Source organism: Budorcas taxicolor, chromosome 16 (genome assembly GCF_023091745.1).
Source record: "Budorcas taxicolor isolate Tak-1 chromosome 16, Takin1.1, whole genome shotgun sequence".
Classification (NCBI taxonomy): domain Eukaryota; kingdom Metazoa; phylum Chordata; class Mammalia; order Artiodactyla; family Bovidae; genus Budorcas; species Budorcas taxicolor.
In genome coordinates this window covers 62,297,012-62,324,507 of record NC_068925.1, presented here as the reverse complement: position 1 = coordinate 62,324,507, position 27,496 = coordinate 62,297,012, and the positions used below count along the sequence as shown (strand labels likewise).

General features: G+C 50.5%; 1 protein-coding gene across 1 annotated transcript in view; it reads right to left on the bottom strand.

Annotated features, from left to right (window-relative positions):
* Positions 1-26,632, bottom strand: part of LHX4 (LIM homeobox 4) — a 45,338-nt gene extending 18,706 nt beyond the window's left edge. The window contains exons 1-2 of the mRNA XM_052654018.1: positions 26,557-26,632; positions 8,447-8,618 (exon numbers count right to left, since the gene is read on the bottom strand). Of these exons, the coding sequence (XP_052509978.1) occupies positions 8,447-8,618; positions 26,557-26,632 (248 nt within the window). The remainder of the gene's footprint in view (positions 1-8,446; positions 8,619-26,556) is intronic.
* Positions 26,633-27,496: the final 864 nt, after the last annotated feature.

Below are 27,496 nucleotides of genomic sequence, written 5' to 3'. Positions count from 1 at the left end.
TCTCGCTTAAATTTTTGTGAACATGCATGAAGCATTAGTATTCACCAGGGGAGTTTCTAGTGAGCTATTTCACCTGAACTCACAAGACCCCTTATCATAGGCATTATTAGTCCCTTTCCACAGGTGGGACAGGCTGCCAACTAGCCCAACAACATTGTCCCTCCTTTCCACCCCCTTCCTCCAGGCACTTAATCAGCCCTCCTGATCCCAGGCTAATTCTTCTCTGCCAAGGTGTTAGCTGAGCTGTTACCAAATTACCCTGTGTAGAAGTGCCAACTGGGATGTTTGCTTAAAAGCAGAAAAGCCATCCCTGATTCCTGACTCTGGCCCCAGATTGCACACTTTTAATAAGCCCCTCATGAATGACCCTGGTGCAGCTGTGGCATGGACTGTGCTTTGAGAAACCCTATGTAATGGGTGCTCGAGGCCCTCTTGCAGCAGGCGCAGACTGCCTGTTGATTCTTGAGCCCTTCAAGGCATGAGAACTCATTCTCACGGAGGTGCAGCAGGCACTGGGATGGGAGAAGCATAGGGCCCCCTCCCAAGCCACTCTCACCCCATCTTGCAGCCAGCAGCAAGGACCCACGATGCCCGTCACAGGGTCTAAGGCTGGTCCGCGGCTCCTCCTCAGGTGGGGCTTCCAGGGGCACTGACAGACCCCAGGAGCCACAGCCACAAGCCAGAGACTGGCTCTTACTGGATGCTCACGTGATCTTGGCCAGAGAATCAGCAAGCAATGTGATGGAGCCAGGCGATGAACCCCTGAGTGCTGGGTTCAGGAGATTCAGGAGCCAGGGTAGTAAGGTGACCAAAGATGGGCCTGCAGCAGGAAGGCATGAGGGGAACAAGATGAGTAGGATAGCTGATTGGAAAGCTTCCAGTGGTACAGAGGCATGTGACAGGGCCCGAGAGAAGACAGAGGCAGTGGGAAGGGAAAGAGAGGGCCTCTTGGAGGTGGGACCCTGTGTCTCGGTACCTGAATGAAGGGGGGCAAGAGGTAAAGGAGGGAGGGCTGGAGTCCCAGTGATTAGGAGAATGGGGCTTGCTGATGCCGGCTGGTGTGTGGTAAGGTGCCCCCATCTCCCACTCCCATGTCACTCCAATCCCTCTTTGTCTGGGGACAATGTTTCCATAGCCCAGATGCTGTCTGACTCTCAGGCTGATCTGCAACTATTTGGTTCCAAATAGATTCCCCAGGACACAAACGTCTCTGGTATGCAGGTACCACAGATATCAGGAGGCCTTCACTGCGGCAAGCCTGGCCTTCTGGAGGGTGGGCGGGCGCAGCCGAACAGGAGGGCTCCAGGGCGGGCAGACAGATAATCTGTGGACTCATCACTGCCTGATATATGGCCTCAGGTCCCAGGGGGAGCTGCTCGGCTAAGTAATTGCTTCTGCCTTGATTACAGGCCTTTGCAAATGACAGTGGGCCTGGTCCCACAAGTGTGTTTGAATCTTACAAATGTCCACACGCACAGCTACTATCTGAACCATCTGATCGTTACCTTAAAAGGTTTAATTTGCTTAGTGAGGGGATTAGACTATAAACTATTCAGAAATTATGGAAAGTCACAGGTCAAAGAGACCCTCCCCTTGTGAGTTCTTTAAGAACATTTTTCGAGAATGGTGTGTGTGTGTGTCATAGTAGGTGTAATAGTTATCAAAAATAACAGGTGGCTCGGCAAGAACCTGGCCCCAGACTGGACCCACAACCAACCGCAGAACTGAAGTGTCCTCTTTCTGTGGCAGCAAGGTACCCGCCAGCTAGAGGCACTCCTGCAAGCATGGGCTGGCCCCTCCTGCCAGAGCTGGGAACTCCACTTTGGGAAGTGAAGGCTGAGGGCTGCAGTCACCACCACAGAGCTCTGGATCACACAGGGAGGGATGGCATCCTGTGGAGAAAACCCATGGCGTCTCCACACACCACCCCCACGCCAAGAGGCGGACAGCTGTTCCAGCCATCTGACCCACCATTGCACTGGACAGGCCCCACCTCCCTCCCTGGGACCCCTGTCTGGCTCAAGGCTTTTTGTAGCCTCTGCCCCCAGGACCCTCCTTTTCTCTTTTTCTCTCCTCCCTACATAGATATGCTGTCATCGTCTTAATAAGAATAGCCAGGGACTTCCCTGCTGACCCAGTGGCTAAGACCCCGCCTTCCAACGCAGAGGGTATGGGTTGAATCCCTGGTCGGGGAGCTAAGATCCAAAATGCTTCATGGCCAAAATACCAGAACATAAACCACAGAGTCAATATTGTAATAAATCCAATAAAGACTTTAAAAATGACCCACATCAAAAAATAAAAATAAATAAAAGGGTAGTTACCAATAATGATGGATACTAAGTACCTCATTTCACTCCGTCCCCAGAGTAACTTAGAAGAGTAGATATTTTTATTTCCATCTCTTTTTTCAAGATGAGAGTGAGGCTCCAAGAGGTCTAATGCCCCAAAGTCACACTGAGCCTGGATTCAAACCCAATGCTTGCTCCCTCTCCAAATGTCCAACTCGGAGCGCGGGCCTTACCCCATGTCCCCCAGGTTGCCCGATGTCCCATGGGCATCTTCCCAGCTGAGGGATGGAGGCCCTGGTTACAAGAGTGATTGGCCCAAGGTCACTAATGAAGACCTCACAGGAGCCAGTGAAACCACCCTGCGGCCGGGCCAAACGCAGAGCTTGCCGGAGCTGAGACAGGCTGTTCTGAACGGCGGGAATAAATCAGCAGCTCCCGGGCTCCCAAGGACGCCTCTTACCTGCCCTTGGCTGACAGCCCGTTACTGCCTAGAGATTGACTGGCTGGGGGAGGGGCGCAGCGCCCCAGTGACAGCGGTCCAGCAGCCCTCCATCTCGCTGGGTCCCCGCAGTGCCAGGCAGGGGAGGGCCTCAGGCACAGGAAGATACCCCCAAAGTAGCATGAAGTGTTAGACAGGAGCCCCCTGGGGTGGCAGTCACCCCAAAACGTCTCCAAGTCTTCCCCACGGCCCCCTCTGGTAGGCAGTTGTGAGCACAGAGACCTGGCAGCCAGGATACAGCTTGAAGCTCCCCCACAAGACTGGAATGTTCTCAAGGGCTGTGGCTTACCTTAAAAATGTATGTGGATCTTGCCCTTCAGTTCTCTAGCTCTCTGTTTTCATGTTATAATAATCACTGGTTTGCTTCTCAAGTTTTTGTGTAAATCAGCATCTCTATGCCATGGTTTATGCCCAGCACACTGCCGCGACCCAGACTACCCTGACCTCCATGTGAGGAGTTCTAGGCTTTTAAAATCATCTCAGTGGGAGCAGGGGGGCAGGAGAAGCCAGCACAACCCAGCCCTGTGGGAGAACTCTGACAGCTAGTCCTCCGGGGCCAGAAACCCAACACCCAGAGATTCTAGCACCTAGCAAGAAGAACCCAGCAGTGCTGGACACAGTTTACACACCACCTTCTTCCTATTTCACAGCAACTTGGTGGGTTAGAACATCACCTCTTAACAGATAAGGGGATGAGGTTTCTAGGAAGGCCTGGTCACTTGTTTGCTGATGAACAGCTGGTTAAACACAGAATAGTAATTCAATCAAGTTCCACTTGGGTTCACCAAACCAGTCTGCTCATAAAATGACTCCCTTTTGCGAAACACTCCTGTGTACCCAATCTTGGGGCACTGGAGCTGAGAGACATTAAGGAACTTGCTTAAGAACCTCCAGCACTTGAACCGGTTCCTGGAGCAGAAAACCTGTTTTCATCATGCTTCGAAGTAAGGGAGCTGCCAGGACCCAGACAGTGAAGAGCAGGGGCCCCAGAAGCCCAGGTCCTAGACCCCTGCTATCCCCAGGCTCCAGCCCTTTTGCAAGGAGCCAGGGACCCTCCACACCTGGATGCAAAGTCCAGACAGGACCTGCTCAGCAAACACAACCCAAGGAGTTGTTGGCTTCCTAGCTTGCAATTTTGTAATAGTCTCAGAGGCACACTGCATTAGTCGACTCACCGCCTCTCCTCTCTGGCCTTGGAATTTTATTTCCTTTGGAGAAGGGAAGCCAAGGACTCAAGAGGCAAAACAAAAAACAGCAGCAAAAATCAGCCAATGTTACTGAGCAAGACAGTGTTTAACAGCGCCTGCCCGCCCCCCGCCCCTCCCAAAGCACAACAACCACAGAGTACAACCTTCCAACAGTACTTCTTTCTCTGTCTGTGCACACGCCAACATCGCCCTCTGCTGCCAGGCACCAGTACCGCCTTGTTTCACAGGCTCGAGGTTAGGGGAAGCCACTCTCCATCTTTCACCTCCATCCTCCCCCCACTTCTGGGGTAATCACCCCTCCAGCTCCTCACAATACTGTCTTGATTCACAAAACTTCACACAATAAAAGATGCCCCTGGAGTTGTGCAAAGCAGTGGCCCTGCCCCTTGTTATAAAACAAAGAGATTTAAAGTATTGATCTCGGAACGTAGAAACACAGTGCTGATCAGTAAGGTCAATGAATCCTGCCCTCTGTCTCTGAGTCAGGCTTTGGGGCAGATATCGTAAGAGAGTAGTACTTTTTATTTTTCCTTTTTCTCCTTTACTTCAAGGTGCATAAAGAAGATGCCTCTGACCAGGCATCTTTCAAGTGCCACAGCCACAAGCATTCTGAGGTCTGCCGGGCAGATTCAAGTGCACGGCACCTGCCGGGCTCTCTTGAGGCCGTCAGAGGTGACTCCTGCAGCCTGGTGTGAGACGTGGGAGGAGGGAACTGGGGTGCCCAGGACCGCCCTCCCCTCCTGCCCCATCTCCTGTTCCCTCTGCTCCCAGTGTCCCTCTGCATGTATGTCAGCTGAAAGCAGGTGCCTGGTGACCTTTAATGAGCTGCAATGAGGAGCAGACCCCCAGTTCTGCAGCCAGATCACTGTCTGAGCCCCAAGTGGGCAGCAGGTAGCCGCTCTGACTGTAGACAATGCTCCCTCCCTGTCCTCACCAAGGACTGTGTCTTGCTAGACCAAACTGTGCTGCACCTGGGCCTTCCTGTACCAAACAGCCATGATCCCAAATGTTGGGTGAGTCCTGACTGCCTGTAAATCCAAGGGTCCTCCCTGGGGCTTTGTGTCTGATCGTCCCTCTGTGGGCAGTGGGGGGAATCACTTCCACTCTCCATTTTTCTCCACACAGCATCCCCAGCACAGAATTAACGACCTGTGGATTCAGCACTGAATGTGTGGCCAGCTCCCCTTAACAAGGGGCTCCAGCCCTGACAGTGGGCTATCTTACAAAGCAGAATGATCTCAGAAGAGGAGAGTAACTACGGCTAAATAAGGGAGGCATCCTGGGCCTCTGTGACTTGCAGGATACCAAAGCTAGGTACAGAAGAAACTGGTCCCCACAGCACACTGTAAATTTGCCGTGTAATCTACTCTTTGTTGCATCAAGCCCAGCAACAGCCTATGTGTACGGGGAGACAGAAAAACGAATGGCTAATAAGCCTTTCCTCAGGCCAACAGGTGCATGAGAAACCAGCCAAGCAAGGCAGCCTGTGCTGAGTCATCGGCAGAGAAAAGGCGTAAGATGGCCAGGCCTCCACCAGGCTCCCTCCACCGAGGAGCTGGACTCACCACCATGGAAGGATGGGGAGACCTTGAGAGGATGAACCTCATCCCCGGACCAGGGTGTGGAGACGAGGAAACGCTGAGCATGCCTGGGAAAGGAGGCATCCTGCTGGGGGGCATCAGGTACCCAAGGAAAGCCATGAGCTAGGACTGGACAGGAGGCTGGGCACCGGGCAGAAGGCTCTGGTGGCACAGTGTTTCTGCAATATTCTGTAGGCAGAGGGGGGCCTGCCAAAGGAGCTGGGGATGGTGGGTCAGGACCTGAGCTATGACGGAGGACACTGGTCTGGTAGGGAGGTGTTGTGGGCAGCAGCCAGGGGGAGATGACTAGAGACCCTACTTATCAGTCTCCAAGGTCATGCAGGCAGGGACTGGGGCAACAGCCTGGGTGAGTAACTGTCATTGTCATTTCTGGTCTCGGGCTTATGGCTCGTAGGCTTGTGCTAATCCCTCCGTACCCCGCTGCCTGGCCCCTCCTGGCTCTAAATCGATCCTCTTGCTTTATCACTACTTCTCCCAAAGCCAAAGCTACATGCCAGCTGCTGCCACCTCCCATTCCCAAACCTGGAGCTGGCCAATCAAGGTCCAAACATCAGATAGGGCCCCAGGGCAGTGCCAGGGCTCAAAAGGGCTTCTCTGATTACAGAGCTCTAGGTCTTTGGTCCTGACAGGCCTGCACCCAGCCAGAGTTCTGACCAAGGGACCCCTCAGCACCTCCCCTGTCCCCAGATGGGCAAGAAGGCAACATGGCCTCTCGCTCACCCTGGAGTTCACTGAGGATTTCCAAAGGTCCAGGGACAAACGGTAGGATGAGGCACTGGCCCTGGAAGCATGGCGAGTGCACCAAAGCCCCAAGGCCAGGCCCGCCCACCTACTTCCTCCTGCCCTTTTCCCCACCCCCCAACACAGAGGATGACAACTGCCCTATCCGGGGCCCAAAGAGCTGCCATGGTACTTGACCAGGGCATCTGTGAGCAAAGAGGGTTGAGGCAAATTCTTGTTGTGGAGAAAGGATGTGAGTGGAGGGGATGGAACTGCTTACATGCCAGAATACAGGCAACAAGGTGAGCATCAGGGGTGGGCAAAGTAAGAGGAAGATGGGGAGAAAGTGGGGTTGCAGTCCACAGAAAAGAATCAGAGCCCCACCCCTCAACTGGGAGCCATAAGGACTTGCTGGGTGTGCCTGTGCTAGCCACTGCCCCACCCTCAGGAAGCCTGAGCATAGATGTGTGTACACACACACAGACACACACACAGACACACACACACAGAGAAACACACACAGAGACACACACACACAGACATACACACAGACACACACACAGATACACACACAGACACACAGACACATACACACACACACAGACACAGACACACAGACATATACACACACAGACACAGACACAGACACACACAAACACACACAGACACAGACACACACACAGACACACACACAGACACACACAGATACACACACACAGACACATACACAGACACACACACACAGACAGACACACACACAGCCACACACACACACACAGATACACACACACAGACACACACACGAAGAGAGCAGAGCTTATTTGACCGAAGTGTGATAGTGACGAGTCCTGCCTTCTGAGCACAAGCCGTGGAGGCAGCCCCCGTGGTTATCAACATCATCTTTAAAGTGCTTTTCAACTCCTATTGGACTGACAAAATTGGAGAATCCTCAGAAATTAAAATCACTTACTCCCTGCAGTTAAACCTTGGGAAGGATTTGGGAGAAATCGAGTTCCATATCCAGGAATGGTGCTTCTCCCCATTTCTTCTGTCTCCAGAATACACATCCCCTGAAGGAGGCGCACCATCTCTCCCGGGCTTGCTCATTTTTGCCTAGTGTTTCCTGGTGTTGGTGAGCCACCTCGCAGCCCCACCACACTCCACACACCCCAAGGGCCACCTGTCACTGACAGACACCCCTCACCTGTCCTACCAGTTGGTCCATTTCATTCGAGGCACCAGCCTAAGTGCCTAGGTAATAAATTCTGGAAGAGAAGTGCCAGACCAAATGCCATGGAAAATAAATTTTAGGAGATCCCCTCACTCTGACCTAAAGTTCCAACAGGATTTTTCTTTCTGATGAACCCAATCCCAAAATGAAAAACCAAGGACAGTCTTAAGAGCTAGTTCTCATGTATCAGGCACTGTCCTAAGGAACTTACACATGTTGACTCATTCAAAACTAACAACAACCCTATTATCATCAGCCCCATTTTACAGATGAGCAAACTGAGCATGGAGAAGTTAAATAACTTGCTCAAGAGCACATAGCTAATAAGGAAGTTCAAACCCAGGCAGGGTCTGAGCTCTAAACCATCACACAAAACTGTCTCTTCCTCATATTTCCACTGAAGTCAATGACACGGTATGAGCCTGGCTCAACCCTTACCAGGAGCAGCTCTTCTCTGAGACCCTTGAAGCAGCCATGGAGATGACTCTAGATCTAAATTTCAAAGGACCACTCTGAAAGTTACAGGAATCATACTAACAAGGGCCCTGAGGCACCAGCTCACAAAGATAGAAAGAGGAACTCCTTTCAGCATTTGCAGGGATCCTTTGTCAGTCACCCTGGAGAAGTCTGGCTCCTGCCTCCTGCCAGCTCCTCACCCCTTCCCCTTGCAGAGCTCATGTGAGGCTGAGATTCCGGGCATCAAGGAATGATAGCGCCGGTGATCAGAAGGGGGACTTCAAGGAGGAACAGCCTCTTAGCATCAGGGTTCACCCGTCCCACACAGGATAGACCCCTGCCCCCTGTCTTACCGCAAGCTTCCCCCTCACTGCATGGGGGAGGCAGTTAGATTAGGGCAGGGAGAGCGAGTTGCACCCCACCACCCAGTTCTGACTTACTTGAAGAAGTCTTCCTTGCAGTAGACGCTGCCAGCCCTGGAGAAGCACCGGTCAGCCAGCTGCATCTGGCAGTCCGCACACTTGAGACAGGAGCTGTGCCAGTGTCTGTCCAGGACCTTGAGGATAAACTTGTCCAGGATATGCTGGTTGCAGCCAGCACACTGGGGGATCTCTGTGGAGAGAGATGAGAGAGCCGTGTGAGCCTTCTGCAGAGCACTGCTAACCGGACCAGGTGCTGTGTGGATGCCTTCTCATTCTGCCTGATCTGGGAAAGAACACAAGCCAAACTCCCAGAGCTGCCACATACAGTTGTGCGGGTTGTACACTGTACAAAGGTGCCTGGTCAAAGGAGTAGGTTGGGACTGAAATCCGATCCATGTTTTGCTGGCCTGGCTTTGGGTGGCTTTGGCCCAAAGGGCCTGTTTCTGAGAGTACCACAAGGCTAGCAGCATCAGCTAACTCCACTTATGCCAGCTGCAATTCAGCAGCCAGTGGCCAGGAAGACCCAATTGCAGTCACCTTTATTTCTGTGACATTTTCACTGAGCTGTGCTCAGTCACTCAGTCATGTCTGACTCTTTGAGACCCCATAGACCGCAGCCCACCAGGTTCCTCTGTCCATGGAATTCTCCAGGCAAGACTATTGGAGTGAGTTGCATACCCTCTTCCAGGGGATCTTCCCAACCCAGGAATTGAACCCAGGTCTCCTGCACTGCAGGCAGATTCTCTACCATCTGAGCCACCAGGGAAGCCCATGACACTTTCACTACTGGGTAGAATCTGTGCTAAAAGCCTCTAAAGTCAGCCCTGCCTAGGCATGGACTGAGAGGCCATCTGGCCTAAAAAGAAAATGATATATAGGGGAGAGGGGTAGTGACCAAGGTCCATGCCTAAAGGTCCAAGAGGAGAAAGAATCTCAGTATTTTAATGAACTACAAAAGATACCATCAATTAATATCCCCAACTAATATGACTTCATGTAGTACTGCAGACAGGAAAACTAGCCACTGCTTTTCCAGACTCCCTTGCAGCTCAGGTTCCAAATGTGATTTAGAGTCTGCCAATCAGATGCACTTAGGAGAGACCTGAATTCATAACTGAGTAGAATGGAGGCACAGCCAAGAGGCAGGACCCCATTATGCTCGTGTGGAGCATGGCTGAGGCCACAGGATTCTCTGGTTTTAATGTCCTAATCAATCATGGCAGAAGCAACAACATTCTGGGGACTGGGAGTTATTCCCAGAAGCTTGGTCCAGGGCTGGCTCCACTAAGCTGAAAGTCATCTAATACATACCTGGTAATTGACCACTTTCCATTTAAATAGTGAAAATGGACTCTGTTGTCTGCAATTGAATCCTAACCACTGCCCCATCCTGTTCCTGAGTTGGGTGACTTCCTAGCCAAGGTCTATTTCTCTGCCATCCCACCTCTACCAAGGGATTGCTCAGGGGATTGATAGTATTTTGAGTCACTGAATTAGTTTCAAAATGTATAAAATGGTCAGGCTTTCACAGTTGGATGAACAAATAGTGTAAACATCTCTAGCTATTTTCTCTTGTCCTTTTCCTCAAAAAATGGACTGCAACAAATGTTAAGAACAAAAACATAAAAGGGCAAGCATTTGGCTTCCCATGGTAATCTCAAAATACAGCAGGTCACAAGGCTGGCAAACCCTGGGGTTTCTCACCTCTATTATAGCATTTTTTGCTACTTGTCTTTTTACACACTCTTTCCCATTAAAAGGCGGAATCCTTAAGAGCAGGAGCAGTATTTCTTTCTCGGTTGTGTCTCCTCCGTGCCTAGCACAGTGCCTGGCACACAAGAGTACCTCTAAAGGTATTTGTCACCAAATAAATTACTGATCAAATCCTCTCTAAGTCATCACAGAACGCCAGGCTGGGCTCCTGTGCTATACCACAACTTCTCACCAGTTGCCCATTTACACCTGATAGTGTATATATGTTGATGTAACTTTCTCCATTCGTCCCACCCTCTCCTTCCCCGACTGTGTCCACAAGTCTTTTCTCTATATCTGCTTCTCTCATAGGTTCATCAGAACCATTTTTCTAGATTCCATATATACGCATTAATACATGATATTTGTTTTTCTCTGACTTACTTCACTCTGTGTAACAGGCTCTGGGTTCACCCACCTCACTAGTCCTCAACAGACTCAAACTCATTCTTTTTTATGGCTGAGTAATATTCCATGGTATATATGTATCACAGGGAGGGAGGTTAGGGAGGGTATGTATGTATATTTATGGCTGGTTTGCGTGGTTGTATGGCAGAAACCAACACAATAATGTAAAAAATGTTAATATATATGCTTAAATTTACAAAAGGAAAAAATTCCTAAGAGGCTCACCTGAAGACAGTTCTTCACTAGTTTCTCCTGCACATCCCAAAATGTCAACAAAATGTCAGCTAAATCTCTTGTGATTTTAAAGTGTTCACATAAGAGCATTAGCCTCAAAGCATTAAGGGGAAAAACTGAACACAGCTAAACCTACATGAAGAGAAAGCTTTTGCAAGTATTAAGTCATTTATATCTAAAGCATAGACAGGCTATCAAGACTTGTGATTTTAAAGTGTTCACATAAGAGCATTAGCCTCAAAGCATTAAGGGGAAAAACTGAACACATCCAAACCTATGTAACAGAGAAGGCAATGGCAACCCCACTCCAGTACTCTTGCCTGGAAAATCCCATGGATGGAGGAGCCTGGTAAGCTGCAGTCGATGGGGTTGCTAACCGTCGGACACAACTGACCGACTTCACTTTCACAGTTCACTTTCATGCATTGGAGAAGGAAATGGCAACCCACTCCAGTGTTCTTGCCTGGTGAGTCCCAGGGATGGCGGAGCCTGGTGGGCTGCCGTCTATGGGGTAGCACAGAGTCGGACACAACTGAAGTGACTTAGCAGCAGCAGCAGCAGCAAACCTATGTAAAGAGAAAGCTTTCTCAAGTATTAAGTCATTTATATCTAAAACATAGACAGGCTATGGAGACATTCACTAACCATCACTGTTAGCCCTGTACACACAGTGTTGATCTTGAACCCAACTGAACCCCAACACAGTCTGTTCCCTTCATGGCCTCAGCAGGCACCACCATTGCCTGAAGGTCAGACTCACTAGATGCCTTGCCCTTTGACCTGATTCTCAGACCAAAATGAGAACTCTCTGATACACGTATGCTTGGACACTCACTACCAGTCCCGGTTCAGATGGGATTTTCTTTTTATCTCAAAAGCTTTCCTCCTTGACAAAGAAACTGTTCAACCAGTAAGTATTTACCAAGGAGTCCCAGCAAAGGGCTAAGCACATGACAGCTACAGGAATTTCCATTGAATAAGAGCGGCAAGATAGGACACAGGTTAAGACCATGGATTCTGGAGCCAGTCTGCCTAATTTTGATTCTAAGTTTTAACAAATCATCGGGTTGGTCAGAAAGTTCATTTGGATTTTTCCAAACCATCTTAGAGAAAAACCCAAACGAACTTTTATCACCAACCCAGTACTCTGCCTCTGCCTCAGTTGCCTCGCCTGTAAAATGGAGTGATGCTGACAATCGTATCTGGTAGAAGTGTTGTGAAGATATATTAATCAATTCATCTTCACAACATTTTGGCTGGAGGCCAAACAACAGGACTCAGTATACAGGACAAGGACTTGGTATACAGTAGGTTTCTATTATTGGGAGGTAAGATAACTGCAGTAACCAGGTATTTGCAGTGGTGCCACTGGGCTGAGTAAGGAAAGTTAGGGGCCCAAGTTCCTGAGCTTGATCTCACTGAACTCCCACCAAGAAGTCCCACATAGATGTCAAGACCCTCAAGCGGTGGTTCAGAGAGGACCCAGAGCACACAGCAGCTGTGCCACGGCTTGGGGACTCATCGGGCACCTCTGGGCAGGTTCCTGTTCAACCACACGCTTGACTCTCCAGGGACCACCAGGGGCCACATCCCTGGAGCCGCCAGGGAGGGTTCTGAGCTTGGGGGGCCTTACCAGTTGGGACGTTGGGAAAGACGAGGTGAAGCTATAGTAAGTAAGGGGCGGGTAACCTGGAGCTCCCTTGGTGTGACAAATCCAGCCTGGGAAAGGGATGGGGATAGGCAGGTAAACGAAGCTGTTAAGAGGAAAAGGGTGTGGATCTCCTTTGCAGGCACTCTGGTGGCAGCTGCTGAGTCTTACGGAAGGAGGTGTGAAGGAAGTCTGATCAGGCATCTTTATGCAGGATAGGAAGGAAGCCCTAGGGGAGAACCCCTCTGGCTCAGCGAAGAGGTGTGCCTGGATGCGCGGTGCAGAGCCAAAGGAACCCATGCCCCAGTGAGCCGCGGGTGCCGGGTCCGACCTGTGGGTCTTCGTGGATCACCAGCCCGGGTAAAAACCAACTAGGGACATCTTTGTCCCAGGAGCCAGGCTGCAGGCCAGCGGAGGCAAATTAACCCCGGGAAAGACCGATGGAGGAACGGAGCGCAAGCCCGCTCCCTCCCCACACCCTGCCTTGCGCCCGGGCCAGAGGGCCGCCCATTGCCACCTAATCGTTGTTTGGCCTCCAAGGAAAGATACAGCTATATTTCTCCTCCAGGCCACAAATGCATGGAGATGAGGGCGAGGATGCGTGCCTATAAAATTTATTTCGAGCAAGGTATCTACCGGGAGCCTTAATATGATGAGTATTCAAGGGAGAATACATTAAGGCTAATGTATGCGGGAAAGGCGGGCAAGGGTAGGGGGGTTTACTGGGTTGGAAGCCGCGACATCACATTTAGGAACAACACTAAAAGCAGGCAGACGAGCCATTTCTCTCGACCTCCAGCCTGCAAGGAGTGCTTCCGGAGGGATAAGGCTGGGCTTCCCAAACTCGGGGTTGAGGCCTTGGAACCCAACTGGTGTCCTCAAGCTTGGCAAAAAAGGTAAAGGACGTACTAAGGGTGCTTTTTAAGTTGAAAGAAAACAAAACCTTTCCCACTGTATTCCACTGCAGATTTTGAGAGACAGCGCATTTAAAATAAAAAACAAAGATAATGCAGAAATGGTTTTAAGAGATCCACTGTATATCAATAATAAAGGTAAAACCAGGCAACAAGAACGTGTTATAAACTATGCCAGGCCCTGTGCGTAGGTTTCCTCAATCCACACAACTTGGTGAGGGAGTATTATTATCCCCAGTTTACAGATGAGGAAACTGAGTCTGGTAGAGGTCAAGCAAAGTGTCAGAGGTCCCCCAGTGGGGGAACCAGGATTTGAACTAGGCCTGTCATGGGGTGGGCTCACCCAATCCCAGAACTAGAGGGTCAGACATCACCTCACCCAGCTAGCTCTACCGTGTCACATTACGGAGGGGAGATGGAGGTGGAGGAATTGTCTCTAAGCTGCTCTGTGTCAGTGATGAGGAGTTGATGAGCCACCAGCCTCTGGCACTCCCTAACAATTGTGCAGACAGAAATGTCTGAGGGACAGATTTCCCTCCTCCGGACAGAGCACGCGTGTGTTTTAGGGGACAGACACCTAATGCCCAAGCAGGGCTGGGAGTGGGAACCCCTGTCCGGCTGATCTCCTCCCCACAGCTGCAAGGTGCCAGCTTGGTGACGGAATCTGTCAAGTTCAGATTCATCCCCACCTGTGATGGGGGTGAGGACCTGTGACCTCAGGCCCCACACTTCAGGAGACAGTGCTCCAGGCAATTATTCAGATGCCTGTGAAATGCTTATCAGAAAATTTCAAAGAGCAAAAACACAAATCTTTTTTTCACCTACAATAAACTATTTTTTTCCCATAATTTGAAGAGTCTGAACAGGACAGAGGTTACATAGGCCTCCTACAAGAAATAAAGTCATAACCAAAATTTCCAAGGTGTGAGAGGATTTCCAAGTCCCTAGTAAAATTGACTTATCCATGCAATATTTGATATGGCAAGATTTTACCTTGAAAACTGGAGTTTAAGCAGACTTCTGCAGCCAAGACAGAATTTGATCTATAAACTCAGTTCCTGATCTGAGTCATTTCATTTAAAATGAAAATTTTTATCTTATCTGCAGGAAAGTATTCTGTGATGATGCTCTCTGCTGGGGCTCTGTAGAAGGTAAATCCAGGCATGAAAAGACAGCAACACTCCTGAAGCAGCCAAGGAATCTGTGGAGATGCTGGACCACATGGGACAATACCCTCCCATCATATGGGGCCGCCCTCCAGAGTCCAGCAGAGAGACACGACCCAAGGCACAGACCTAAGTCTGCAGGGAGAATAGCTGCATGTACACAACTACCCAAGCAGACACCCTTACACACACTCACACAGACACATACACAGTCAGATATACCCGCATAGTCACACTTGCAGTATATACAAAACATACTTAACACAGACACATTCACATATATACTTAGACACACAGAGAAACACACAATCACTAATGTTCATTGAGCATACACACTCATACATAGACAAAGGCACCCACACATACCACGTTCACTCTGACACACATTCACATATACTCAAACATTTAGCGCACACACATACACGTATTCATAGGTACGCACACACATGCCACAGATACTAACACACACTCCTAAAGGCACACAAACACATGCACACACATATCTGGATACAACAGCTAAGGCATGGTGACTCTGGGGGAAAAAGCTAATTCTTCTGAAGTCAAGCTATATCTACAGAAAGGAAACTATCTCTGGATGAGGGAGCTGTCCAACCCTGGAGAGGTGGGGAGGGTGGATAGTGAGTGAAATGGAAAGCTAGGGGGAAGTAGAAAATTTTGCTCAAAGACCTTTTTGGAAAACTACTTAGGGAATTTGAAATTTTTTTCAGTTCTGGTTAGAGTTCAGATCTTCAAATCTTTAGGTCTGCCAAATAGTTTATGATAAAACCCAGAACAGGGTCTGAGATGCTGATTCTACCATGTGTGTGATTTTGGACAAGTTGTTTAATCTCTTTAAGTCTCAATTTTCTTATCTGTAAAATGGAGATAATAACCATTTTCTCAGGGTTGCTACATGACTGCATCAGTTAATGAGTATAAAACACTTACTTCCATAATACCTTTGTCCAAGCTCAGAGGTCAGCTTCCTTCTCCCTTCTCATAGCCAGTCACCAACAAGATGGATTTATACATTTAAAGTGTATCAAAATTATTTCATGCTTCATTATTTCCCAATATAATTTTCCCTACCCTCACCACCAAAACACTCAAAACTCTCCTTCAGACCCCTTGTTCTAAAGCATCTGGAAAATGTACAACCCTTTCTAATCAACATAATTCCAGAGTATGAATAGCAGAGAATGCAACATTACAAGATTCAGCCTTTTTGGAATAAAGAAATCTCTCAGATTCTTTCCTCTACAGAATGAGGGCAAATTTGCCAGACCTTGGTCCCCCTCCTCATATGTGAATGCTGAGAGTGGGGTGGGTTGGGACCACAAACTGCCTGACCTTTTGCTGTAATGTATCCAGGTAAGAGTGGATTGAGTTCAAATTGACATTTGAGGTTTCTCCTATTTTTCTTGGAGACATCTAAATGCCCAATGGTGAAGTGACTATTTCTTGTTTGGTAAGAAATAACTAAAAACCCTTTGCCTATAGTGGGAACCTACTTCTTCATCAAGGAAGCTTATAAGCTTTCATAAAAGCGACAACGTGATGCTCAGCCCTCAGATCACTTGAAGTGCCATAGTAGGGGCACATGGGGCTTATTTTTCAGAGTGACCCACAGACAATGGATTCTGTTTTAAATCCCCAAATTCCTCCATTTGAGAAGTTTCAGAAAGGTGGGAAGTGGAAGAGATCAAAGGTCTAATACAGTCTGCAGCAGATCAAATTGCCCACACCCCTCTGGTGATGTATAATAAGTACTGTGTATTTTTATTCCCCACTCACGTTTCTTCATTTCCAAGAAACTGCTCTCAAGGAACCTGGAGCCACCATGAAACATTTCAGAGATCATTTGTGTTTGTTTAATCGATTTTAATTCTTTGAAAAATTGTGCTTTCTATCTCTTTGGTCACAGAAGATCAACAAGCTGAGGAAAAGCAATTTTTTTTCCCACTAAGGAGACTAAAACTAGACCCAACACACTTGACAAGGATTTCTAAAGTGTATTTGAGAAAGTTTATCTTTCTGGGAAAATGATTTAGAATTTCAGATATTTCCATTGGACCCATAATGCTGGTGAATACTTTAATATTTTAAAGACAGGTATTTTGAACTGGTTGGAATAATGTTCGTTTAACCACAGTCTCAGAACAGATTAGTATTTTGTTAAATTTGGACTTTCATGGGCAACTTTGGAATCCTGCAAGACATTGCTTTATCACTGCCTATTGGACAATAAAATTCTTTTGTTTCACAAACCATTTGACTTCACTGCCTTATGCCCAGGAAAAGGTTTTCCTTGCTCCTTTCTGGATAGGGAGCCGGTCCCTGGGACCTGCTTCCAGGGTTTCTTTCCTGTTTGGAGACCCCTTTAGTGCTCCCTACTGTCTTGGCCATCCTCTCTCGGGAAACCCAGAAGCCCTTCAGCCCGCTTAGGGCAACTCCATCCCCAAAACAGGAACCGCGATCAGGATCCTGGTCTTTAAGTTTGCCCACACTATGAATTTTGTCAAGAACTTGCAAATCTGCAAACTCATTTACTCTTCCTCGAGATCTTGAGAAAAGTGAACCTCTACATTTAAAAGGGCTTCCCTAAGGGTACACATTGGGAAGCAAACCAGGGCTAGAATCTTCTTTTTCTCTGTGATAGATTCTGAGACTAATTGAAGACCAAGGCTTCCAACGATGCTCACCAAAACCACCTCTGTCTGGTGGGTTTCACCTCAAATCCTTTTGCTGGTAAGTAGTTTTCGTTTTGAATTCTGTCTTAAATAACATTTGGCTACTGTATGTTTCCCAAAATAATTTTATTTGCTTTTTTTTTTTTTTTTTTTACTGACTACAAACTGAAAGGAGAAAAGCCAAATGGGACTTTAAGGAAACACATATATAATTGAAATATTATGCAAATGTTTTTCTTGGAATTCTTCATTCCTTCCCAACATAGAAGAGGGAGAAAACAACACTTAATGGCAGACAATGTTGCTCTGTTACCTAAAGTTCTTTAAGAAAGAAAGAAGGAGGTTTTGAAAAGGCAGGTTGGGGAAATATTCTCAGTGGGGGCTTATTCGTTTCATCTGGGAATGATTAATTCTGAAGTGTTGCTAACAGAAGGTCACAGGACATAGCAAGTATGGTACCAGGCCTACCTAAATGCAAACCTAAGTTATAGAATATCCAAGTCTAAGAATGGTAACAGAGGTACAGTTAAACTAATTAACAGTTCTGTTATTCAATACATATTTCTTAAATAAAACTTTCCAAAGTCGCTGCCATCCCTACTGACAATAAAACCTTGTTTTCTGGTCATAACTCCCCTTTCAAATCACCTGAAAACTGGGATCAAAGGAACAGAGGACTGAGAGACAGGAAGCAGTTTACATGACAAATCATAACTAGATGTGTCTGTTTTCTCCCCCCTCCTGGCTCTTTCTTTATTATTTCCCTATTAAAGACAATTCACTTTTATTGAACAGTTTAGAGCATACTTATTTATATGATCCCTTATTCTACGGCAATAAGGAGTTCATGATTCTCAGTAAGAATACTGAAATGGTTTGCCAGACATGACTGAGCGACTGAACTGAACTTAGAGCATCCTTATTTATATGTTTCCTTATTCTAAAGCAAAGCATCTTGAAGAGACCAAACATAATTTTCAAAAATGTTTTTATAAACTCTCTCTTAATAGCCTAGTAAGAATAATCTTAAACAGCACAGTAGAAGCACAAAATTTCAATATTAGTTCTTCAAAATTTAAGAATAAAAAGTTTATTGAGCACTGTGTTATTATAGGATGACAGCATTGTCTATAATGATCTGGGCCAGCCACAAAAATATTGAGATAAGTAAAAAACAAAACCAAACCTGGCATCACATTTAAGGTAAATTATATTCTCTAATATAATCCTATTCGCTTATGTACTTTAAAAATACAGCAATCTACACATCTTATCTAATTTCTAGTTTGTCTTGATAAATGACTAACAACCAGAAAAGAGTCAGAGAATCAGAAATGATCACACCTAACGTCGTCTTCTCCCTCTGTTCTTCCCTAGAATCCTTCCCACCACGGGTCCTATTTGTTTCATTTGGTGGTTTGAGGTCCCTTTGAAAATCTCTTTTGTTCTTCTGCTTAGCTCAAAAATAGTAACCTCTTCGATGAAAGATCAAATTCAAAAGTAGTCTTGAGACAATTTTGATGTTACCATTTAAGGCTGAATCTGGGCAACCATTTAATAGAAGGCATCCCATAGTAAATAAGAAATGTAGACATATATTTGCAGGTGTAGAATTATCTCCTAGGCTATACACTGACACAGATTTAGTAATCTTCAGTTGAGTATTGATTATTCTCAACAATTGCAAATAAAACCGAAAATCACATTGAACACCATGACAGTCTGTGGAACTGCCACAGACATCTCTCTATTTCTATTCCATTCTTCACATTTAATCATTGCTGAATCTCCACAGTGTGTTTTTCTGATGTCTCATTCTGTGGCAATATTCCCTATGTTTGGCAACTTCTCCCTCATAAGAAGAAACTTTCAATTAATTTGGCTCCAAGTTTTGTCTCTATTAAGCTGTTCCCAGAACCAGTCCCTTAACCCCCAAACATTATAATTAAAGCCAATTATACTTTAAAGGCATTTGGGGGTGAGATACCACAGTAAAACATCTGTGACTAGACCTAGAATGGCAGAGGGAAGGGGAGTGGGGATCAGAGAAAAGAAATCCGCCAAAAAACAACAGGAGTTACTAGTTGCCTTCCGAGACGATTTTTCCAACCCGCCACTAACCCAAAGTACATTTTCCAAGGAAGAATCCATTTCACTTTTGCCAGTTATACCTGTCCTCCTACCCCCAGCTGCAGCGCCTCAAAATGGCTCATTTGTGCTCCATTTTGATGGAGATTCCTATAAAATTGAGACCTTAAAAAGGTAAAGACCTCACAGGGGGCATGTGGGTTTTTCTTCCTACCACAAATAACAGTAACCCCGCTCTGGGGCCGCTTCTGTTCCAGACCCAGAAATTGCTCTTCCCTCCCAAGCCTCCTGGAAACTGAGTGAGAGATGGATGGATCTCCCTCCCCACAGGCTGCTGGGTACTCAACCCATGATGAGACCCCACTGGTCAGAAATCCTGTGCAAACCCATGCTCCTCCCGCAAGGATCTCACGAAAGGAGGAAAGAAGGGACTGAGGAAGGAAGGGAGAAAGGAAAGAGAGACAGACACGGAAGACAGACATTCAAACCACGATGACATTTTCCTAAAAGCAGTAGACCCTGTTGGCTCACATCTGTGTTATGGGCATTGTTAACGCTCGTTCCAGAAGGGGAGGAAAGGCAGAAAACCATTACAAAACGAACCCCCTGCACACACCATGCATCTCCAAACTCAGCCATCTATACAGTAAGGTATCTCGTGCGCCATAGCCAATGGCTGTTTGTCTGTCTCCAGCCTTGGGTTTCCCAAAGTGGGTAAGATTACTTCTATCCGCTGGCTGCTCAGCAGCTAAATTGTTTCCAAGTCTCTCTGCATTCCAAAGCTTCTCAGCCCCAATCCTGATCTATTTCCCTGATTGAAAGAAATGGCACAAGGTCCCTCCATCCAACTCCACCCACCTCCCCCCTCCACAGCTCCTTAATTAGGAGACTAGCTTCCCTGAGAAACCCACAAGATACCCACCGGTCAAGAGGCTCAAAGGAGACCTCTTAACAATGTGATAGAAAGGTGAGTGCCTGTTAACTAATTTCCCATCCCTGGATGACTGCAGGTGTGGCTGTCTCCCTCCCCTTCCTCTGCTGCAGCCCTCCCAGCACCTGCGTCTCTAGTGTTCTGTCTGCTAACGTGGTGTTAAAGCAATCACTAATTGACTGGAGCACAGAGTGAAAGGACTCTAACATCCGAGGCAAAAGGGAAGTGTTAGGACAATGGAAATATTTAGGACTTGAGGCTGTCTACACCTGGTCAGCGGGGTCATCAGGTCTCTCTTCAAAATCCAAGACGCCCCCGTGGGCTGTGTTCTGTCTACTCAATGGAAAGCCATTGCTACGCCGGTTTCCCTCCTGCTTCGACACCCCACCCCACGCCACCCCACCCCACGCCACCCCACCCCACCCCACCTCCAGGAGGACTCGATTTTGAAAAATCGACCCTGGTATTTGGTCGCGTAGGTTGCCTCCTAGAGGTCTTGAAGACTTAGGCTGCTCTAATCCTCAGGGCGTTCAGCCTACATTCTTGCCTTAACCCCGCTTTGTTTTTGGCGTGTCGGGAGGGAGGTACACCTCGCTTTGGTATTCCTTCATTTAACTTCCTGCAGCTCCTGGCTTCATCTCGCCCGGGCTTTGCTAGTAATTCTTCCTGACTAGTTTCCTCCTTCAGATTCCTTTAAAAGACGTTCAACCTGCCTTCAAAAAAAAAAAAAACACCATCCCATCCTTGATGAAGCCAACCTCTGAGCCCCAAAGGGTGAATGAAGCCTGCGCTGAGTCCCAGCCGCGCCTTCCTCTGTAGGACACTGGGTACAAACCGAGGCCCGCTCCATTTCTTTCCTGGCCGCACAGTGTTACTAAGTCCCTCCCCAGGTCGAATTTACAACAACAGCTGTCCAGATACAGACCTCGTCTCTCTTGAGCCTGCCACGTTTCAAGCGCTCTTCCAGGTCCGCTAAGGGGTGGAGCAGGGCCAGGAGCTCAGAGGGGAATGCGGGAAGGGAGCGCGCGGCGCAGGCACCCGCTGGCTGCCTCCAGGTTCTGTGCGGGAGGAGCTGCTCCCTAAATGTGAGAATCGCTTTCTAAGGGTTAAAAATTCACAGAAATACTTGTGCTGCCCGCGTTGGGGGGTGGGGTGGGGTGGGATTAACATGGTTTTCCCAAATTCTTGGTGCAAAATGGGTATGCGGAAGAAGAGGGTTTATAGCTCCCGCGCTCCGTCCGCGCTCTTGGCGAGTAAAGTCTGCCCGGCTCCAAACAAGTAGGAAACTAGTTCCAGGCTTGGCCAATCCCAGACTAATCGGGATAATAAACTAGGAAGAGGAAGGTGGACGGAGGGAAAGGGCCAAGGCGCAGAAATGCCGAACGCGCCGCGCGGTGCCGAATGCGCCCCTCTTTTGCCCCCTTCGCAGCTGCGACCTCCCACTTGGAGCGGGTGGACGCGGTGCAGGCGAAGCTGGTTCCCCGGGAAGGGCCGCCCTATCCGCACCTGCCCCACAGGCGAGCCCTCAAAAACCCAGGGCACGCGGCGGGCTCGCTCCGGCCGGTGCGCCGCCCCCAGGTGCGAGGCAAACGCTTTTCGAAGCAATTCATCTTGGGTTCCCCCGGGCCACCCAGGCCGGCGCCTGCCCTGGGGGCAGAGGAGCTCTGCCCCGGTGGCGGCGAGGTCACCCAGGTCGCGCTCCCAGACCCGAGGACGCCGCTCCCGCCTGGCCCCTCCTGGCTCTGCTTTTCCGCGAGGATGGATCGCGGCCAAGCGAGGAAACCACTCGAGTTAGGTCCTGCCTCTTCTCAGCCGAGATTTCTCTTCTCCCCTGGACGCAGGCACGGGGCCGCTCAGTGCAGACCTTCGCCCCTCACTCGCCCCACCTGCCCGCTCTCTGTCTGGGTTAAATCGTTAATTCATCTCCCTGAGCGCCCCGAGACTGCGGCTTCCCAGGCAGGCTCCCGTCCGGCCTCTCCGATGTAGGCATGGGAACAGAGGCGGCCCGAGAAGCTAGCCCCTCGGGCGCCACGGCACCCCGCCGCCCCTAACGAGGCACGGCCGCGCTCACCCGGGTTTCTCCAAATTCCCTCTGGCTGGTGCGCAGCTCCGGCCGGACGGTGGGACAGGATCCTCGCGGAGGAAGGGTCCGCATCCCCAACCGGCGAGGCCCAAATCTGCCAGCGGGACCAACCAGTCTGACTTGTGAAAGTTGGCCCGCGCCGGACTATATTTTTAGGACGCAGGGAAAGAGGTTTGAGGTGTTGGGGGCTGCTGTTGGAATATCCGTATCGGAATCTGATGAAATATCAACGTCTCTGTATTTTGTATATATATATTTTTTTTTCTTTTTCCTTTTTACCTCCCTTGGAACCACGAAAAAGGCAGGAATGGGAAGAAGAGCAAATCGCTGTTCCAGAGTTGGAGAGAACTCCCGCCGGGAAATGCGTTTACTCCACCCTTAAGATATAGCCTGCAAGAGTTTAAGGTTGGGGGCGAGGAGTCGGACCCTACCAGGGCAGGGAGAATTCACCCCACGCAGGAGCACCCGGAAGGGAAGAGGGTTAGGGAGGCGTCCTGAGCCGTCCTTTGCCCAGATCCTACCAAATACAAAACCAAACACCCTTGCCCACAGCTTCGGGGTTCACGAGAGCTGCAAGATAGATTTTCTTAGGACACAAGTAAGAGATGGGTGACCTCCGCCCTGGGCCTGCTTCCCATTCACCACCGCCAGTCTGGACCGGGCTAATCAGTCTTTCCTCCCGCGGGATCGGGCCGCTCTCCAGGCAACATTCTCGGACGTCCGTTTTCCTTTCCTCGGTGCCCCGGGAGACTACTTGTGAGATGGGCCAAAACCGAAGGCAAGGGGATGATAAAACGCGCCCGCCCACCCTGCAATGTCCCTCGTTGTTCCTAAATGTCTTGGCCAGCAAGAGGGGCCAGCAGGAAGGGAACCGCTGGATTCGGGGAGAAGAGAGGTTCGGAGGAGGCTGAGAGGTGCGCAGGGTCAGGCGCTGTGGGGACTCCGACCTTTGCAGCCCTGAGGGATGCAGCGAGGCCCACCCGACAAAGACAGGCTGTGCCAGGAACAAGAGAAACGAGCTACCCTAAATCGTGGGCCAAGTAGCCAGGACCCAACAACTTAGGACAAGGTCCTTTTCTGAACCCGTCCGCCTGCACCCACAAAACAATGAACTCGACCGGTGCTGGATGTGACCCTGAGGGTGTTGCCTCCTGCACAGGAGAGCATTCCCGACACCCAGAGCAAGGAGCCAGGGTTTGAGTTCCTTAGAAAACACTGACCTGAGGCGGGAGGGGGCGCTGCCCAGGCAACCAGTCCAAGCTTTGGGGGGCGGGGTGTTTTATTTCTAAGAGCAACTCTTAAGTTGCTCTTGGAATGCTCCCAGCCTCCTCCTTCCAGATTCTTCCAAGCTTCTTGCTCAGGCCTATGCCCCTCAAAGGGATGAAGAAAGCCAAGAAAGCCTGAGCCCGGCGCATCCTTATCAGGTGACCCAGGGGCTGTGGGAGTGAGGCTGGGACCTGCTCTGCAACCTCCAAGCGGTGAAGCAGGGGGACAGGGAGCACCATAGATCAGGCCACCCAGGAGCAAGGAGTGTGTGTGTGTGGGGGGGGAGGGTTGGGGGGTATGGGAGCGTATAGGGTGTAAGGAAGAGGACCGCCAAGAGAGAGAAATACACAACTTGGTAATGTTTTCCTGAAGGGAATGCGCCTAAACCATCCCCTCAAAGCAGAAGACCAAACTGGATTCCAACCCCTACAATGCCCCTAGAGGCCAGGGCACCAGAGGCACTGAGGTGGGGGGAATCTCTAGACCTGTGCTCTATCTGTGGTGGCTCAGGATGAAGAAGCAGAAGGTGGCTGTGGTGGGAGGATGGGTAAGCCTTCCAGTTGGTGGGCTGGAGGGACCCGGGCTGTTGGAGAGCTTTTCTATTCTCTGCTCCCCACCCCCACACCAGGTTTAAACACCCACATCCCAGGATTACCCCTCTCCCTCCCTGAGGCCTAAGGGCCTGTCCACTTCTACATGGAATTCTTAGGCTACTGGGTCCTACATCCCAAGAAAGAGAATGGTTGGGTATATATGCCAGAGGGGGCCAGCCCCCCTCCTCCCCTCCACCCCCAGGTTCCAGCACCAGCAGCTTAATAGCCAGAAGCCAGATCTGCTGCAGTGGGTGAGGGAACAATCCACACACATCCCCAAAAGAAAAAAAAAACAAAAAACTGTTCCCAATCCCCAAGGGGATTGGTGCTCTGAATTTTGGCCAGTGCCGCCTCAACCCAGGCCACAGAACCAGGGCAAGACAAAAGGAAGGACAGATCAGCCCCTCTGGGTTCAGCCTTGCCTCGCTGGACCACCCTGGAATGAGAGTCCCCTTCTCTACTTCCTAAAGTTTTCCACACTTCGAACCCAGATGCTGAGCCCTGACGAACTGTCGCTCTGAGGGTGAGTTCTAGGCATTTTAGGAAATTTAGTTCCTGATGATGGAATCAAAGTTGTCTCTGAGTAAGAAAAACAAAAAGTGAGACCATCTGAGAGTGTGTGCGAGGCCTCTAGAGAAAGGCTGTCAGAGCAAAACCCACTGTTACGTTGCAGTCCTAACACAGGCCACCTATGGACCACAACTATTAAATCACAGCTGTGCCCAGTTAAAGGACCCGAGAAACACACACTTTCGTCCTCTCTCACACTCCCCTCACTTGCACAGAGTGACAATCAGCTTAAGCCGGAGCACATTTGACAAGGTTTGTGAGTGTGTGTGTGAGGGGGCTGACAACCCCCTCCCTCCCCGCCCTTGGTGGATGAGGGGAGTAAGGACTCAGTGAGCCCCCAACACCTTCTACAGACACATCTTAGCAGTAAACTCTCGAAGGCACAGCGCAGACTTAGAATTGTCAATAACTGACCGAAAAAGACACAAAAAATAACTGTAGGATAGTCAAGGAACAACCTAAATAATTTGAGTGAAGCTATCCTCTTCTGGTCCCTTCTCACAAACTTCTTAGGAAGTCGCGGAGTCGGGGCACACTCGCCAGCCTACCTTTGAGGTATTGCTGGGGCAGAAACCTTGTCATGGAGAGCCGGGGCGCAGGAGGGCGCGCTCGTGCACCCTAGTTCGTAGGTAGGTACCATCCGTGGATGAGCCGGCCCCTACTTAAACCTCAAGGATGTAGCTACCGCTCCACGGAAGAAGTCGCAGGCGGAAACCCCTCGGCGACTAGAGGGTGGAAGCCGTTCTTCTCTCTCCCATGCCCAGGGGCGTTCCGCGGAACCTGAGAGCCCGCGGGGCAGGGCTCGCGCGGCGCCACGGGACCTGCTCTGGCCTCTGCACAGATTTTCCACCGAAGACTCACCCTTCGCGGGTGAGGGTCAGAAACAGATTCCCACCTGGAAAATCCCTGCGCGCGCGCACACACGTACTCTCACACACACACACACCTGAAGATAAACAGGCTCTGAGCTCCGGCCACCTTCCTAATTTCGGGCGCAGGAAAGACAAGTGAGAGAGCGAGCAAAGCGCCTTTACGCTCTAATCTCTTCCCTTCCGAGTCCAAGCCATCCCGAAACCTGGCCTCTCGTGCGCCAAGGATGTACGAGTTCAGAACTTCGTCCTGGTGCTCCCCCTCCCTTCATTCCTCGGCTTGCTAGAATATGGCGAGTGGATTTCCTCACTAGGAGCTGGCAGTCCCCGGCGGCGCAGGCGGCGGGCGCTGCGGGCAGCAGTGGCTGGGGACGCACCAGGCGCGCACACCCTGCGCGCGGGGACAGAGAGTGGGCCTGGGCTTCTGTGCCGCCAGCCCCGGGGGCGGGGGACGCGCTCTCCAACTTTCCGCCAGCTGGGGTGAAGTTACACTAGCGGTACTGCGAGCTTTGACTGTAGACCTCCCCGCCCCCCCGGGGGAGTGATTTGGGGGGGACCACCTCAGGGCTCTGGCCTGGCTTGCAGCCTGTTCCCTTGGCGTCCCCAAACAGCACTCTCCCCAACGCTCCTAGAAAAGCCACGGGCTGGGGATGCAGGGCTCGGTATCCCTCGGTTGCCTCGAGCACCATCCCGGAGGCGTTCACTTTCGGCCCCCAAAGCCGAGGGCCAGGCCCTTCACACACACTCTGCCCGGTGCCCCTGCCCTGTGACCGCCTCTGCGCCCCGGCCGTCTGCCCCTCGCCCCGCCCGTCCCCTCCGGTCCAGGCTACGCGCAGCGTCCGGCCCGCCCCAAACCGGCCCAAGCTGCTGGCTGTCTGGCCACCAAATTAAATCAGCGAGAAAGGGGGTGTCTTACGTTGCATCGGCACACCGAGCATCTCCGGGAGCCCCTTGACAGCCCCCTCCGCGGGGACAGCTGCGCTCTGCATCATCTCCGAGCGAGAGCCAGCGAGTCGCAGTCTACGGAGATCTCTCGCTCAGGCTGGATTCAGAAATTGGAAAATAATAATAATAATAAAACACCCAACCAGACCGCCGAAGTCACAGTGGAAGCGGACCCTCCGTTTCTCCAGCAGGATTCCACAGGCTGCCCGGCCCCCTCCCCCTGCCAGTCCCCGGTCTGTTTCAAATCCCTTTGATCTCCCTCTCCCGGGTTGGTGCACATCCCGGGTTGAGGAGACGCTGTTGCTGCAGCTCTGGCTTTTTTTTCCCCTCCTCCCTCCCCCGCCCGCTTCCCTCCCCCTCCCCCTCCACCCTTGGCGTGCCGGCCGCCTGGGAGGCCGCGGTCACCCAGGCATTTTGATTCATTCACACTGCAGGAACGGCCGTGACGTCGCTTTCCGCAGGCAGGCCCGCCCTTCAGCCAAGCCCCCCACCGGGCAAGCAAGCGGCGGACCCAGGCCGGAGAGGGGGTCCCAGCGCCCCGAGGGAGGCCGGCCAGGCAGGAGGGCGGGACCGCATGGAGCGGGGCGGGGCCTCACGGGCCTTCCCCCACCCGCTGCCCGCGGTGCGCGCTCGCGCCCTGGGTATAAATACTGCGGCTAGCTCGGCCGCGGCAGCAGGTGTCCCGGACGGCGGTGTCCGGGCCTTCGAGGGTTCCGTGGGTTTCCCCGGGGGGGAGGGGGTCCCGGCCCCAGCGGGCGGCTCGTGTCCTCTCCGCTCCTCCGTTGGAACCAGAGGGCGGGGCAGGCGCTCCGGAGGCCCGGCCGCTCGGCGGGGGTCTTCCCCCCCGCGCGCTCTCGGTCCCGGGCTTCTCCCGGCCTGATGATCGAGCGCGCTCCGTAACTAGATGACTC